This window comes from Tachyglossus aculeatus, chromosome 16 (genome assembly GCF_015852505.1).
Source record: "Tachyglossus aculeatus isolate mTacAcu1 chromosome 16, mTacAcu1.pri, whole genome shotgun sequence".
Classification (NCBI taxonomy): domain Eukaryota; kingdom Metazoa; phylum Chordata; class Mammalia; order Monotremata; family Tachyglossidae; genus Tachyglossus; species Tachyglossus aculeatus.
The window spans coordinates 25,270,746-25,284,621 of record NC_052081.1 but is presented as its reverse complement, the minus strand read 5'-3'; the positions used below and the strand labels follow the sequence as shown (position 1 = coordinate 25,284,621).

Sequence of the window (13,876 nt, the reverse complement as noted above, 5' to 3'; positions counted from 1 at the left end):
AACTCAGCATTTGACCCTACTTCCTCTGACCCATCTGCTGTGAAAACTCAATTGGAGGTAGCAGGAATCTTTCCAATATTTCCTCTGTAAAGAGAGAGGAATAGAAATCATAGAGTCCTTAGTCCTTTTCAACTGAATACTCCTTTCACAACACGATGATCAACTGGCTCTACAGTTCTTCAAATCCATTTTAGGCCCACCTAATTTTCTGCCACTTTTTTCAGGTCTTCCCACTCACCGCTCTTCGGGGAGCTTTTTGCTTTCTAAAAGATGACTCCCATTTCACGCTGATTTTCGGTATGGTATTTCTTTAGTTCTCTACAAATTGTCGCTCAACCAGAAAGATGTCCAAGATGCTACTCAAGTGGGGAAAAAGAGGAATAGATCTATGACTTCTCCAGAGAACCAGTAGGTTATTTAGCTCCCACTCGAGGACACCACGCAAAGAAACAAACGGCAGTGAACGTGTTAACATCTAACTCTGAGAACTTATAATAATAATAATAATAATGATGGCATTTATTCAGCGCTTACTATGTGCAAAGCACTGTTCTAAGCGCTGGGGGTATACAAGGTAATGAGGTTGTCGCACGTGAGGCTCACAGTCTTCATCCCCATTTTACAGATGAGGCACAGAGAAGTTAAGTGACTCGCCCGAAGTCACTCAGCTGACAAGTGGCGGAGCCGGGATTTGAACCCATGACCTCTGACTCCAAAGCCCGGGCTAGTTTCCACTGAGCCACGCTGCTTCTCTATTCTAACTTATTTTCCTAAGCCTCTCCATCTTGCCTACTGTTGAGATCACGAAGAGGAAATATCGTTCTTAGAGCATCAGTCCGGCCCTGACTTGGCAGCAGAAATCAGATAATTCTGGGGAACGCATTCGTACTGCAGACAGGAGCGATGCCAAGTCGTTCATCCCGTTCAAAGAAGATCCAGGCTAGCACCCTAGGTTTTTAAGACGTATAATTTTTTTTCCTAAAACAGTGAAGTATTGGTATCTCCAATGAGACTGCCAACATCACGCTTGCCGGAAAACCAGCCACAAGACAGACTTATAGCTACTAATAAAATAGCTTCCCCCACTGGGGTATCTATCTACGGGGTATAGATAGGTATCTATCTATCTAGATAGATAGATATCTATAGATATCTATATATAGATATCAGATATATAGATATCTATATATCTATATATAGATAACAGATAGATAGGTATCTATCTGTGGGCATAAACTCACAGGCCTCTAGACTGTAAGATCCTTGTGGGGCATAAAACATGCTGATTGCCCTCTCCCAAGCGCTTAATATAGTGCTCTGCACACAGTAAGCGAGCAATAAATACCACTGATTGACTGATGTGTGATGACACAATGTCGCTCCACACTTCCAATTCACTCGGGCAGTGCTCTGCACATAGTAAGCGCTCAATAAATACGATTGATGATGATGATGATGCCGGCACACGTGTGGCGATATCACTTAAAGAGTGGGACTCACCCTCGGGGTAGGTATAAAGTTAACAATCCCACACCTAATCCTCTTTATATTGGGTTTGCTCATCCGAACGCACTTTAAATTCCCTGGCTGGGGACAATTCCTGCATCTGCACCTAGTAAAGACAATGCTTCATTACTTCGGATCTGGCACCGTATAAAGACTAACGTCCTGGAACCTTCCCGAGAAGTCAATAAGCTAATTTCATTCGCCAATCCACCGCAGAAAATTGCCGTATGTAACAGAAAACCGACCTGCAGTGTCTAGCTGTCCTTGCTCCAGAAGAGTCTCATCTACCACGAGGGAAGTGTTGTCCGGGAGCTGCAGGACCCCGCTGACTAGGCGATTGGCTGTGTAGTCTTTGTGAGGAATGAATTTCAAGTGGTTCATATTCCCAATGGTCATCTGGAGATTAAAGGACTGCCGAAAAGAAAACCGAATGAGAAAGGCCCTCAAAATCGTAGTTCTTCTAAACAGCTCTAAAGAGTGCACCACGACAAACCCCCGAGAGTCCGTCCTTTCCTAGTACGCCCAATTCGGCTATATACCAAGTGTTTCCATTACACGGTTTGGAAATACTACATTGAAGGCACAGGGGAATGTTCTTCCGATCACGTAGGCCTGTTTTGGTAGCACGTGAACACGATCAGCGCAAACAGATCGGAAGTAAGAAGGAAGAGTTGACTGAAACTACGCACTTGCGCGCGTGGTGAGATGCTGCTAAACTTCCCACCCTCTCTTCTCAGCCTTACTGTGCTTTGTGTTTTTCATTCACTCCTTCAATCGTATTTATTGAGCGCTTACTGTGTGCGCTTGGAAAATACAATTCGGCAACAGAGACAATCCCTACCCAACAACGGGCTCATCTGGGGGCATCTTATAATACTTAATTCAGTAATATGACAATGAGGGACAAAGGGGCGAAGGATTTTGCTTATGGTGGACGAAACGATAATACAGGAATTTGGATCAAAAAAATTAGTCATGGGAAGACTTCCACCCCATTTGCTTGTACCTTCCCCAGCGTTTAGTTCAGTGCCTGGCAAGCAGTAAGCGCTTAAATACCACAATTATTATTATTTCAAATCATCTACCCACTAACCCATTAATACCCACTGAATCCAAAACATGACTTTCCTCATGGAAATGACACCATGTTATAGAAATCCCTGTTATCTGACAGAGGTTTTACCACCTCTTCATAAATCCATGTACGTTAAGGTGCTAAATGCCCTCAATGATACCACCTTGTCTGGTCTTTTGTCTCCTCCCTCCTAACCTTAGGCAATTCCCAAAAGAGGGAAAAACGCTCGGGGGAAGGGAATAGAGAGTGCCTTCTTCCTTTTAAAACAAGGACTTCGAGGACAGAGATACTGTATTTCTGTAAACTGTGACTGTCCCACAGTAAAGTGTTTAATAAAAAGATCGAAATAGTGACCTAGAATCATCACACGAACTGAAGAAAAATGACAGCACTGAGTCACGGGAAAGTGAAAAGACATGAAATGACAGATAATACATTTTTTTGGCTAGGGGTGCCTTTGCGATTGGAAATTTAATGCAAACACTTTAGGCATTTTGCAGATGGAGAAACTTTAATGGAACTATACACTATCACTTGCAAAATATTGTTCCAGAGCGACTAACAGGAATATTGTCACTGCAAGCGGATCTAGAACCTACAGTTTTTAACAGTTACTCCAAAATAAAGAATACCATTTTCTTACTAAATCAATCAATCATATAATCACATTTTCTTACTAAATCATCACATTTTATTACGAGATTTTACCACCATTTTCACTGGAATATCTGGAATTACAAATGATTATCAAAGTGCTCAAGAGGTACTGATCCTCCAGGCTGTTAGCTTGTTACGGGCAGGGAATGCCTGCTAATTCTGTTGTTTTCTTTCCCAAGCATTTAGTACAGTGCTCTGCACATAGTAAGCGCTCAACAAATACTACTGACTGATTGATTGGAATTAAGGAGATAATTGGCAAAAATGACCCCGATTTGTTTTTACTAATATTAGGTCCGAAGACAATCCTAAAATGCTACCTATCCTTCATGTTTTCCCACCAGAAGAGTCAAAACTGGGAAAACTGGACAACATAAGCCTTTTTGTCAAATGTGAATGACAAGAGGATTTTTTTTTTTAACAAAGCTGGAAATATTTTGGAGACAAATGTAAACTTCACCAACACATATAAAACTTGGAAAGAAGTTAGAGTGATTTTGATAACACATGAGTTAAAAAAGTAGTAAGTCGGTTATGGATGAGTATTTTTAAGATATTAATCTTGGCAGATTCATTTGGAATTTCAAATCCAACACCTCTACCGATTAAATCTTCACTTACGGTCACGTGCCACATTTGCAAAATAAATTTTAAACACTTACTGCTGGAACGAGTTGCTGAATAATACGATATAAATGCTCTGTGAAGATACTGTTTCTTGGGCAGCCGCTGAGGTTAAGTGTGAATTTTCCTAAGGCGAGGACATCTCTTCTTGCGTAACTGAGAAACACAAACACGAAAAAATGGGTCGCCACAAGTATCTCGAAAACCAAGAATTAACCTAATGCAGGAAAGTCATGCTTCAAATTCGGTGGGTATTAACGGTTTACGGGTAGATGATTTGGAATAATCATCGTCGCCAATCTGAGTGGAGCCATTATAAATAAGATGAACCAAACACATGTAAGAGAGTGAGATGGATTCCAAGAGAGGGAGGATTGGGGAACTCTCTAAATGGCCGATGTGCCGTGTCGCCAGGTGGATAGCTCTAATGTGCTAAACTCTCTGTTGCCTGGGAATCTTAATAAAAAAGGAAGCAAAATCCTGGGAGGATTTTGTCCTCCTGTTTTGTCCTCAAACAGGGACAATGCAGTTCTTCATAGTGCTCTCCCTCCTCCTAACCCCTGCTTGCCCCCTCCTATAATAATTATGGTATTTATTTGTTAGGTGCTTACTATGCGCCAAGCCAAGCACTGGGATCGATACAAGCACTTATGTATATTGATATATGTATATTGATATGTGTATATACATAATATACATATACACATTAGATTAGCTTGTAATTATCCCAGGGCCTAGCACAGAGCCTGCCACATAGTTATCAATGTACAATGTATATGTACATATACAATACATATATGTATATATGATATACAATGTACATATACATTGTACATTGATAACTATGTGGCAGGCACTGTGCTAGGCCCTGGGATAATTACAAGCTAATCTAATTCGACACAGCTTGTGGGCAGGGAACATGCCTCCCAACTCTGTTATATTATATTGTACTCTTCCAAGTGCTTAATACAGTATTTGGCACATAATAAATGACTGACTGCCATCCCCCAATGCTCTACGTACCCATCTTATACACTCTACTATTACCCCTAACTCTAATTTGGGTTTTTTTTGTTGGGGTTTGTTGTTGCTTTTGTTTTTTGTTGTTGTTATTTTAATGGTACTTGTTAAGTGCTTACTATATGCCTGGCACTGTACTAAGCTCTACGGTACATATATGTATATCATCTGTATATATGTATATCACCTGTTTATATGTATATCACCTGCTTATATGTATATATGTTTGTACATATTTATTACTCTATTTATTAATTTATTTTACTTGTAAATATCTAATCTATTTATTTGATTTTGTTAGTACGTTTGGTTTTTTTCTCTGCCTCCCCCTTCTAGACTGTGAGCCCACTGTTGGGTAGGGACCGTCTCTATATGTTGCCAGTTTGTACTTCCCAAGCGCTTGGTACAGTGCTCTGCACATAGTAAGCGCTCAATAAATACGATTGATGATGACATGTTGCCAGCTTGTACTTCCCAAGCGCTTAGTACAGTGCTCTGCACACAGTAAGCGCTCAATACAATTGATTGATTGATTGATTATAAGCTTATTAGATTGGCTACAGTCCATGTCCTACCCAGGGCTCATATAGACTTACTTGCCATTTTACAGATAAGGCAATTGGGGCACAGAGAAGTGTAGTGTCTTGCTCAAGGTCACACAGCAGATTGGAATCCAGGTCGTCAGACTCTCAGGCCTATGTTGTTTCCACTACGCCACGGTGCCTCTGTCTCCCCAACTGCCCTGTTCGCTCCCTGAGAGCGGGGATCGTGGTTTCTAATCTATTCTACACCTCCAAGCACGCAGGAAAGTGCTCTAACACACCGTAAATGCTCAATAAATGCTACTTATTATTAACGAGAAGTTGCGTGGCCCAGTGGAAAGAGCCTGGGCATCAGGGGACCTTGGTTCTAAGCCCAGCTCTGCCACTTTGCTCCTGGGTGATCTTAATAATAATAATAATAGTATTTATTAAGCGCTTACTACGGGCAAAGCACTGTTCTAAGCGCTGGGGAGGATACAAGGGGATCAGATTGTCCCACGTGGGGCTCACAGTCTTATTCCCCATTTTACAGATGAGGTAAATGGGGCCCAGAGAAGTTAAGTGACTTGCCCAAAGTCACACAGCTGACCATCGGCAGAGCTGGGATTTGAACCCACGACCTCTGACTCTTTCCACTGAGCCACGCGGCTGACCTCAGGCAAATTACTTCCCTTTTCTGCGCATCAGCTTCCTCATCCGAAAAATATGGATTTAATACCTACTCTCCGTCTCTTTCTGTGAGCCCCGTGCGGGACACGGACTGATTAACTTGTATCTAGTACAGTGCTTGGGCACAGAGCGCTTCAAATAATACTACAGTTATAGTTATTAACATAGGATGCGACTAACGAAGCGGGACGTAGGATCTACGAGAAAGGTAGAAGGAATTCAAACTGTTCGGGAGTAAAAAAATTGGCAGAAAAATTATTTCGTAACCAAAATAATTGAAAATTTTCAGGTGTTGGTTGCTTCCTTTTGGCTTCTCTAAAAACGCCCCACTCTCCCGCCCTGCAAAATGCTCAACTGAAGCACAAGTACTTACACAGTGGAGATAAGATGCAGTATAAGATACTCAGCGGCTAAGCTATCTCCCAAAAGAGCCTGAGTGAGAAAGCCAAGTAGTTCCGCTCGAACCGGTGACAGTTCTGACATAAAACCTGAAACAACTGAGAGGAGGCAACAATTAAAAAAAGAGAGCAAGAGAATCTTAGCATCCTGAGATCACGAGCGCTACATATAACGAGAGATTTCACTTGACAGCTGCTCCACATGAAAAGGACCCTCTTTTGGGGGGCCCTGTATTTTTCCAGACTGTTTTCTATATCCTACTTACTAGTCACAGAGGGGAAAGGGCGCCATAAATGATCTATTTATGCCGATTTAAAGCGAAACTTGCGTTCTATTTCTTCTCACCATTCACTCATATACAGCGGCAAAACAGAAATGGGAGCTCCCCATCAGTTTTATTTTCACACCACGAAGGGAGAGACGGTACGTCTGGGGGTGTGGGACTGCACACACGCTTAATCAATCAATCAATCATATTTATTGAGCGCTTACTATGTGCAGAGCACTGTACTAAGCGCTTGGGAAGTACAAATTGGCAACATACAGAGACAGTCCCTACCCAACATTGGGCTCACAGTCTAAAAGACGCTTAATGCGTGTGTGTGTGTAGAGAAGCAGCGTGGCTCAGTGGCAAGAGCCCGGGCTTTGGAGTCAGAGGCCATGGGTTCAAATCCTGGCGCCGCCAACTGTCAGCTGAGTGACTTTGGGCAAGTCGCCACTTCTCTGGGCCTCAGTGACCTCATCTGGCAAATGGGGATTAAGACAGGGAGCCCCCCCGTGGGACAACCTGATCACCTTGTAACCTCCCCGGCGCTTTGCACATAGTAAGCGCTTAATAAATGCCATTATTATTATTATCATTATTGCTAAACTACCCTAGGGTGGGGGGAATCTGGTGTTCTCTCTCTCCGGCAGGAATTTCAGCCACTGAAGTAGCTGGACTACAGAATGACACCATCTATACTTCGGGAGCTTCATCTTTCCCTGACACATGGCCATTTCAGGTTTGGGCAGCAAGTAACCTGCACAGCACAGCACTGTTCATATGTTAGTAGGGTGGGAAGGATGTGTGTAGGGGGGCTTTACTCTGCCCTAGCTCTTCTTCTCCCATTCCCTTCTGCGTCGCCCTGACTTGCTCCCTTTATCCATTCCCCCTCACAACCCCACAGCATGCAGAACTTGATGCTGTGTTTGGGATGCACAGAGGATGCTTTCGTGAGTCATCTGAAGGCTGTTTCTTTGATGCTTCTCATCCGTGCGGTGGGGGACTCGGGCGGGACTCTAGATCTGGCACTAAACATCCGGCTTTTCCACCCAACATCCCCTTTTTAAGAAACCAAACACATGTTGCAAATGCCTTTCTTCACAATACAACCATCTCTGGTTTCTCTGAGACCGTTTAGCCAAAATTAATCCACGGCGTTGCTTCCGGAGGCAATGAATTCCTTGAACCAGAAGTGGATTAATCGATTATCTGTCAAGGATGTAATAATCCCTTTATGAATCTTTCCATTCTCATTTTCCTCCTCCCTGTTAATCAGCTTAGTCTCCCCGGTGCAGAATCTCGTATCTCTAGTGAGCTCCCCCAAGCCTTCAGCAGTATTCTGACCGCGGTTAGGGGCTTAATAAATACTAATGATTATTACACTTACAGCTTTTGCTCTCCTCTTCTTTAAGGCAGGATGGTAATAATGGATTGATGTGCTGCAATTTCTGAGCTGAAATCACATGAATTCGTGGAACTAGCGAGGCAGGAGGGCTATGTACCCTTTGTTCCTCTGCAGTGTCCATACATTCCATAGGATCCAGAAATGATGAGGCGTCGCTAAAACAGATTATAATTAAGTGCTGACTTCAGTGACACCACATGGAAATTGTTATATTTTTGCAAATGAGCACAGAATCCATGCCAAGACTGATACTCTTATTTACTCTCCATCCTCAGATGGGTTTTTTTATGCACGTACAAGTAACAGCACGTCACACAAAAGTACTTCACCTAACTTCGAAAGTATTTCCTCTGAATTTTTTAATTCATGTAGAATTTTCTACAAGGCTTTATGTTATTTAAAACTCAAGTTTTAAATAACTTATGCCTTCCATTTTAGCAAATGCTAAAGACTTTGTGAAAACACACCCGGGGTCATTTTTTTCTTTAGGATAACGTGGTTACGTCAACACCTGTATTATGCAATGCACTACTTTAAATCTGTCAGAACATCTATTAATTATCTTCATTCGCTGGAAACACCAAAATTGAGTTGTTGCCAATTATTTCCTTAAGCTCTTTTAGAAATACAAAGGTTTAATATCAAACAGTGGCAAAAGAAGGCTTATGGTTCTTCTCTGAAGCAAGCTTTGAAAGAGAGTAAACAGTTCCTCACCGCTCTTCATTGTTCAATACGCTTAACACAGGATCCACAGACAAAATGCCGTATATCTCCAAAACATCATTGACTTTGAAACTATCCCAACTTTCATAAACCTGAAACAGAGAGACAAGGAAAGGCACAGCTTCATAGGTTGAACGAGACTCTTACAAAAAAATTCAGTTGGAAGGGAAAGAAAAACAACGCCGCCAAAACTGGACATAGACACCACTTAATGACCAACACAATCCAATCCATATAGGAAAGACTCTAGCAACAGGATTACTTATTAACAACTTTAAACTTTTTCCACATTTGTCTATGCAATGATAGGGAAATTAAGTGAAATAGGTAACTGGATCACACATTTTTCCGGTACAGTGATTTTAGTCGGCTGGGAAATTAACTGAAATAAGTCACTGGACCACATATTTTTCCAGTGCAGTGATTTTAGTCGGCTGCGTGAAGATGGAACGGCATTCCTGAAGTTTGCCTCAGCACTTAATAGCGGGGGTGAACACAGCATGACATGAAAATATTTGAGAAGTACATCCATAGCTCTGAATTAATGATAATCAGCTGCCAGCCTGGAGTTCAATGATCAATGAAACATCAGATGAACACTATTGGTGCTAGGCAATATACAGTGCTGCACGTCAAAGAACACTTGCTTCTAGGATCTTACGAGGTAAGGAGGGTTTTCTTCTTTTTTCCTTTTGAATTTTAGAGCGAGATGCAGAATTTTAATTGTGCTCTGGTAAAGAGGGTGGCTTCGCCCAAGAAAACTCCCTGAAGGAGTCTGGACTGCATACAAAGTGGAATGTCGTCCTAGCCCTTCTTCACTTTTCCGTATCAGTCCGTTAAATCTCATTTATCTTGTTAATATATCGATCGAGGGTATTTATTGGGTGCTTACAGGGTACGCAGGACTGTACTAAGTACTGGGGAAAGTACAATACAATCAGAAGACGTGATCCCTGCCCTGAAGTAGCTCAGTGTACAGTCTATAAACAGGCCACGAATAGGATGGCAATACGTTTAAGTGTACAAGATTTGGGAGTCGGCTGGTATTCCCGGCTAACCGCAGGGAATATCAGCAAATGTTCCAGATCGTCACCTCCCTCTCAAACAACAGCTTGGTATTTTTCAGTACAGGATCCAGACATATCAATAAAATATCATTTTACTTTGATGCCATCCCAGCTCTACCTTGGGGAAGAGCGTGTAAAGGGACAAGCGTGGGGCCAGCCCTTGGGTGGAAAGAGCCCGGGCTTTGGACTCTGAAGTCATGGGTTCAAATCCCGGCTCCGCCAACTGTCAGCTGTGTGACTTTGGGCAAGTCACTTCACTTCTCTGTGCCTCAGTTACCTCAACTGTAAAATGGGGATTAAGACCCCCATGGGACAATCTGATCACCTTGTAACCTCCCCGGTGCTTAGAACAGTGCTTTGCACATAGTAAGCATTTAATAAATGCCATTATTATTATTATTATTATTAAAACAAGATACAAAATTCCCCTGGCTATGAGGCAACCCTATCCCAGGGATGGGATAACCCGAACCAGAGATCCAGTTGGAGCTGACAGCAGCGGCAGGGGGGTGGGAACACCACTACTCGTATGTTCCATTTCCAATCCTAGATTGGATCCAGAAGAACTCTCAAACCTTCCAGACTGTGAGCCCACCGTTGGGTAGGGACCATCTCTATATGTGGCCAACTTGTACTTCCCAAGCGCTTAGTACAGTGCTCTTCACACAGTAAGCGCTCAATAAATACGACTGAATGAATGAATGGGAACAGGACTCAGGAGTCCTTGCAACCTCCAAGTCTCAGCAGCGGACTGGCTTATCTAAATCCCCGTTGCTTAGAAGCGTCACCCAATATCCAAGTTAAACTGAAATAAGGCCAGGCTCTCCATCAATCAAGCTCATTACCTTAACGAGACACGCGGGACCTTTCTCTCCCGGCAGAGGAAAGTTGAGATCGAGGGAAGGGGAGCAGTTTGGGGAACACAACTGTTGCCCAGCCGAAGCTTCAGTTTCTAAACGTTTTGGCTCTCCACACCCATGAAGATCGCCACCATTCCCTGAAACAAGAATTATTTTAGCACTTTCTAGGTCCTCCAGGAGAAAAAAACAGAAAAAATAGTAGGTGAGTCTTCCCAATTTCCGTTAATAAGGGAATAGACTTTTTAAATAATATCTGTTAAGTGCTTACTACGTGCCAGGCACTGTACTAAGTGCTGGGGTAGATACAAACTAATCATGTTAGACACAGTCCCTGTCCCACACGGGGCTCACAGTCTTAATCCCCATTTTGTGGATGAGGTAACTGAGGCACAGAAGTGAAATGATTTGCCCAAGGTTACACAGCGGACCAGTGGCAGAGCTGGGACCTGCTTAATTTTGCTCAGCTTTCAGAATTACGTGTTAAGATAATATTCTCTGTTAGTCTTCTGGCAGGTGGATATGCGGAGGCTGTTGAGAATACTGGACATATTTAAAAGTGTGTTGCTCATTCTATTTTTTAGCCAATAGGCCCCAAACATGGTTTTCTGGCCAAAAAGCCTCTGCAGTGAGGCCTATTAATACAGCGTCTCAAACTGCAATGGATGTTTGCGGCGAACCCGCAACAAGTTGCTTTACTAGGGACTGTCTGGGATCTCACGAACCACAACAAAGAAACTCGCGAGGAAACCGGGATGCTCTACTTCAGGGTGGGTCGTTGCTGGCCCGTGAGGGACATCATCATCATCAATCGTATTTATTGAGCGCTTACTAAGTGCAGAGCACTGTACTAAGCGCTTGGGAAGTACAAATTGGCAACATATAGAGACAGTCCCTACCCAACAGTGGGCTCACAGTCTAAAAGGGGTCTTCTCTCCCCGCCCTACCCAGTAACGGGCCTGGACCAAGCAACGACTGTCACCCAGAGCCACAGCTGTGACACCTAGGGCGGATAAAAATCAATCGATCGTATTTATTGAGCGCTTACCGTGTGCAGAGCACCGTACTAAGCGCTTAAAAGGCGGTCGCTTTGCGAAGAAGGAAGCACACAGGGCGACGCGTTCTAGGAAGGAAGCAGCATTGGCATGTGGAGGAGTTTTGCAGCGTTTGTGTCGCCAGGAATGTCTCTCAACCTTCTGCTGCGGGATCAACAAAATGTGCTCCCTTGATTAGCAGATTATTTCTGGACCCTCGGTGGAGTGGGTGTGAGTGAGCGTGTGTATGTGTCACTCCCTTGCACGCTGGTAAAAAAAAACTACAAAAAACTTTCCACAGTAACCTTCTCCGTTGGTTTGGTTTGACTCTACTACGTGGCATGGAGGCTACCAGATCCAGGTAGCCAGGGGCTCGTGAAATGTTTGGGAAATATTCGGGAAAGCTACTCAACAACGGTAAAGAATTATTGATCTGGAAACTATAGGGCTCTACAAATAGCCATGATCTCTAAATTTCACATTCATATCCAGGAAAAAATTGTATTTAAAGCTTGTGTAACCCTAGACAGGAAATAACCGTGACTTCTTCCATCTACAAATCCAATAGGCCCGGAGAGATTTTTTGTGATTCCTTGCCAATAACTTTCCCAGAACACTGCTGCGTCCGGAAGAACTCTATTGCAAATGTTTTAGCCCGACAAACTTCTGTTGGAAAATAAGAACCCATAGACCAATACCTACTGAACATTGTCGGGGGTGGGCAAGTGCTTCCCAAGCGCTTAGTACAGTGCTCTGCTCACAGTAAGTGCTCAATAAATACGATTGATTGATTGAGTGGTAACACTACCTTCTTACAGGTCGAACAGACCGGGGTCAGGAGTTGGGAAAGGACAAGATGAAGGAAGGGGAAGGCCCGTGGAGTGTATTGTACTCTCCCATGCACTTAGTACAGCGCTTTACACATAGTAAACACTAAATAAATATCACTGATATTGACTGAGGGGCAATACCTCCCAGAAAAGCCACCACTGTGCCCTCATCATCATCAATCGTATTTACTGAGCGCTTACTGTGTGCCGAGCACTGTACTAACCCTAACCTACACCAACTTTTCATTCCTTCCCCACACCTGAGAAGTATCTTTTCGGCAGGAATACCAAGTTCAACTTTCACATCACTGATCATGGTTAAATTTTCCAAAATTCGACGCCAGTCCCAAGGACAAAATGCATCAAAAGTAAAATCTTTTGGAGGTAAATCAGTGGTATTTAGCGGTGAAAAGAAGCGTGGCTAACGAGAAGCAGCGTGGCTCGGTGGAAAGAGCACGGGCTTTGAAGTCAGAGGTCGTGGGTTCGAATCCCGACTCTGCCACATGTCTGCTGTGCGACCTTGGGCAAGTCACTTAACTCCTCTGAGCCTCAGTTACCTCGTCTGTTAAATGGGGATTAAGACTGTGAGCCCCACGTGGGACAACTTGATCACCTTGTATCCCCCCCAGCGCTTAGAACAGTGCTTTGCACATAGTAAGCGCTTAACAAATGCCATCATTATTATTATTTTCAATTCTTCTGTGCTTAAACTTTGACTGGCACAAGAAAGGGCACCGTGCCTGGGATCAGGATTCAGGTGACTTGAGTTCTAATCTTTTCTAGGTCTGCTGGGTAACCTTGGATAATTTAATTTAACCTCTCAGTGCTTCAGCTCCCATTCCCATTTAACAGATGAGCTCTCCCTCTCTCTCCGACTGTGAGCCTCCTACGGGACAAGGACTATTCCAGATCATTTTAAATACCGTTAACTGGAAAACAGGAAATCTCTACCCCTCTATATACTCCCTCTAACTAATGGGAACTGAATAAGCTCTGAAAAACCATTTCCCTTGTTAGGGAAGAGTAGCTAACTAATTTTGAAAAAGATAGTTGCCTCCAAGCACTTAGTTCAGTGCTCTGCGCGGTACGCGCTCAAAATATACCACCGATGATGATGACGGTCGTGCAAATTCCCTACTTCAGTCTGTGAGCCCTATGTGGGATAGTCTGATCGGCATTTTCTAGTGGAGAGAGAGCAAGGCC

At 43.3% G+C, this 13,876-nt stretch overlaps 1 protein-coding gene across 1 annotated transcript in view; it reads right to left on the bottom strand.

Moving 5' to 3' along the window:
• The window catches only part of LOC119938607 (minichromosome maintenance complex binding protein), a 51,855-nt gene that overhangs the window by 11,957 nt on the left and 26,022 nt on the right, over positions 1 to 13,876 (bottom strand). The window contains exons 7-12 of the mRNA XM_038758495.1: positions 10,798 to 10,949; positions 8,877 to 8,977; positions 8,145 to 8,317; positions 6,467 to 6,590; positions 3,901 to 4,018; positions 1,752 to 1,917 (exon numbers count right to left, since the gene is read on the bottom strand). Of these exons, the coding sequence (XP_038614423.1) occupies positions 1,752 to 1,917; positions 3,901 to 4,018; positions 6,467 to 6,590; positions 8,145 to 8,317; positions 8,877 to 8,977; positions 10,798 to 10,949 (834 nt within the window). The remainder of the gene's footprint in view (positions 1 to 1,751; positions 1,918 to 3,900; positions 4,019 to 6,466; positions 6,591 to 8,144; positions 8,318 to 8,876; positions 8,978 to 10,797; positions 10,950 to 13,876) is intronic.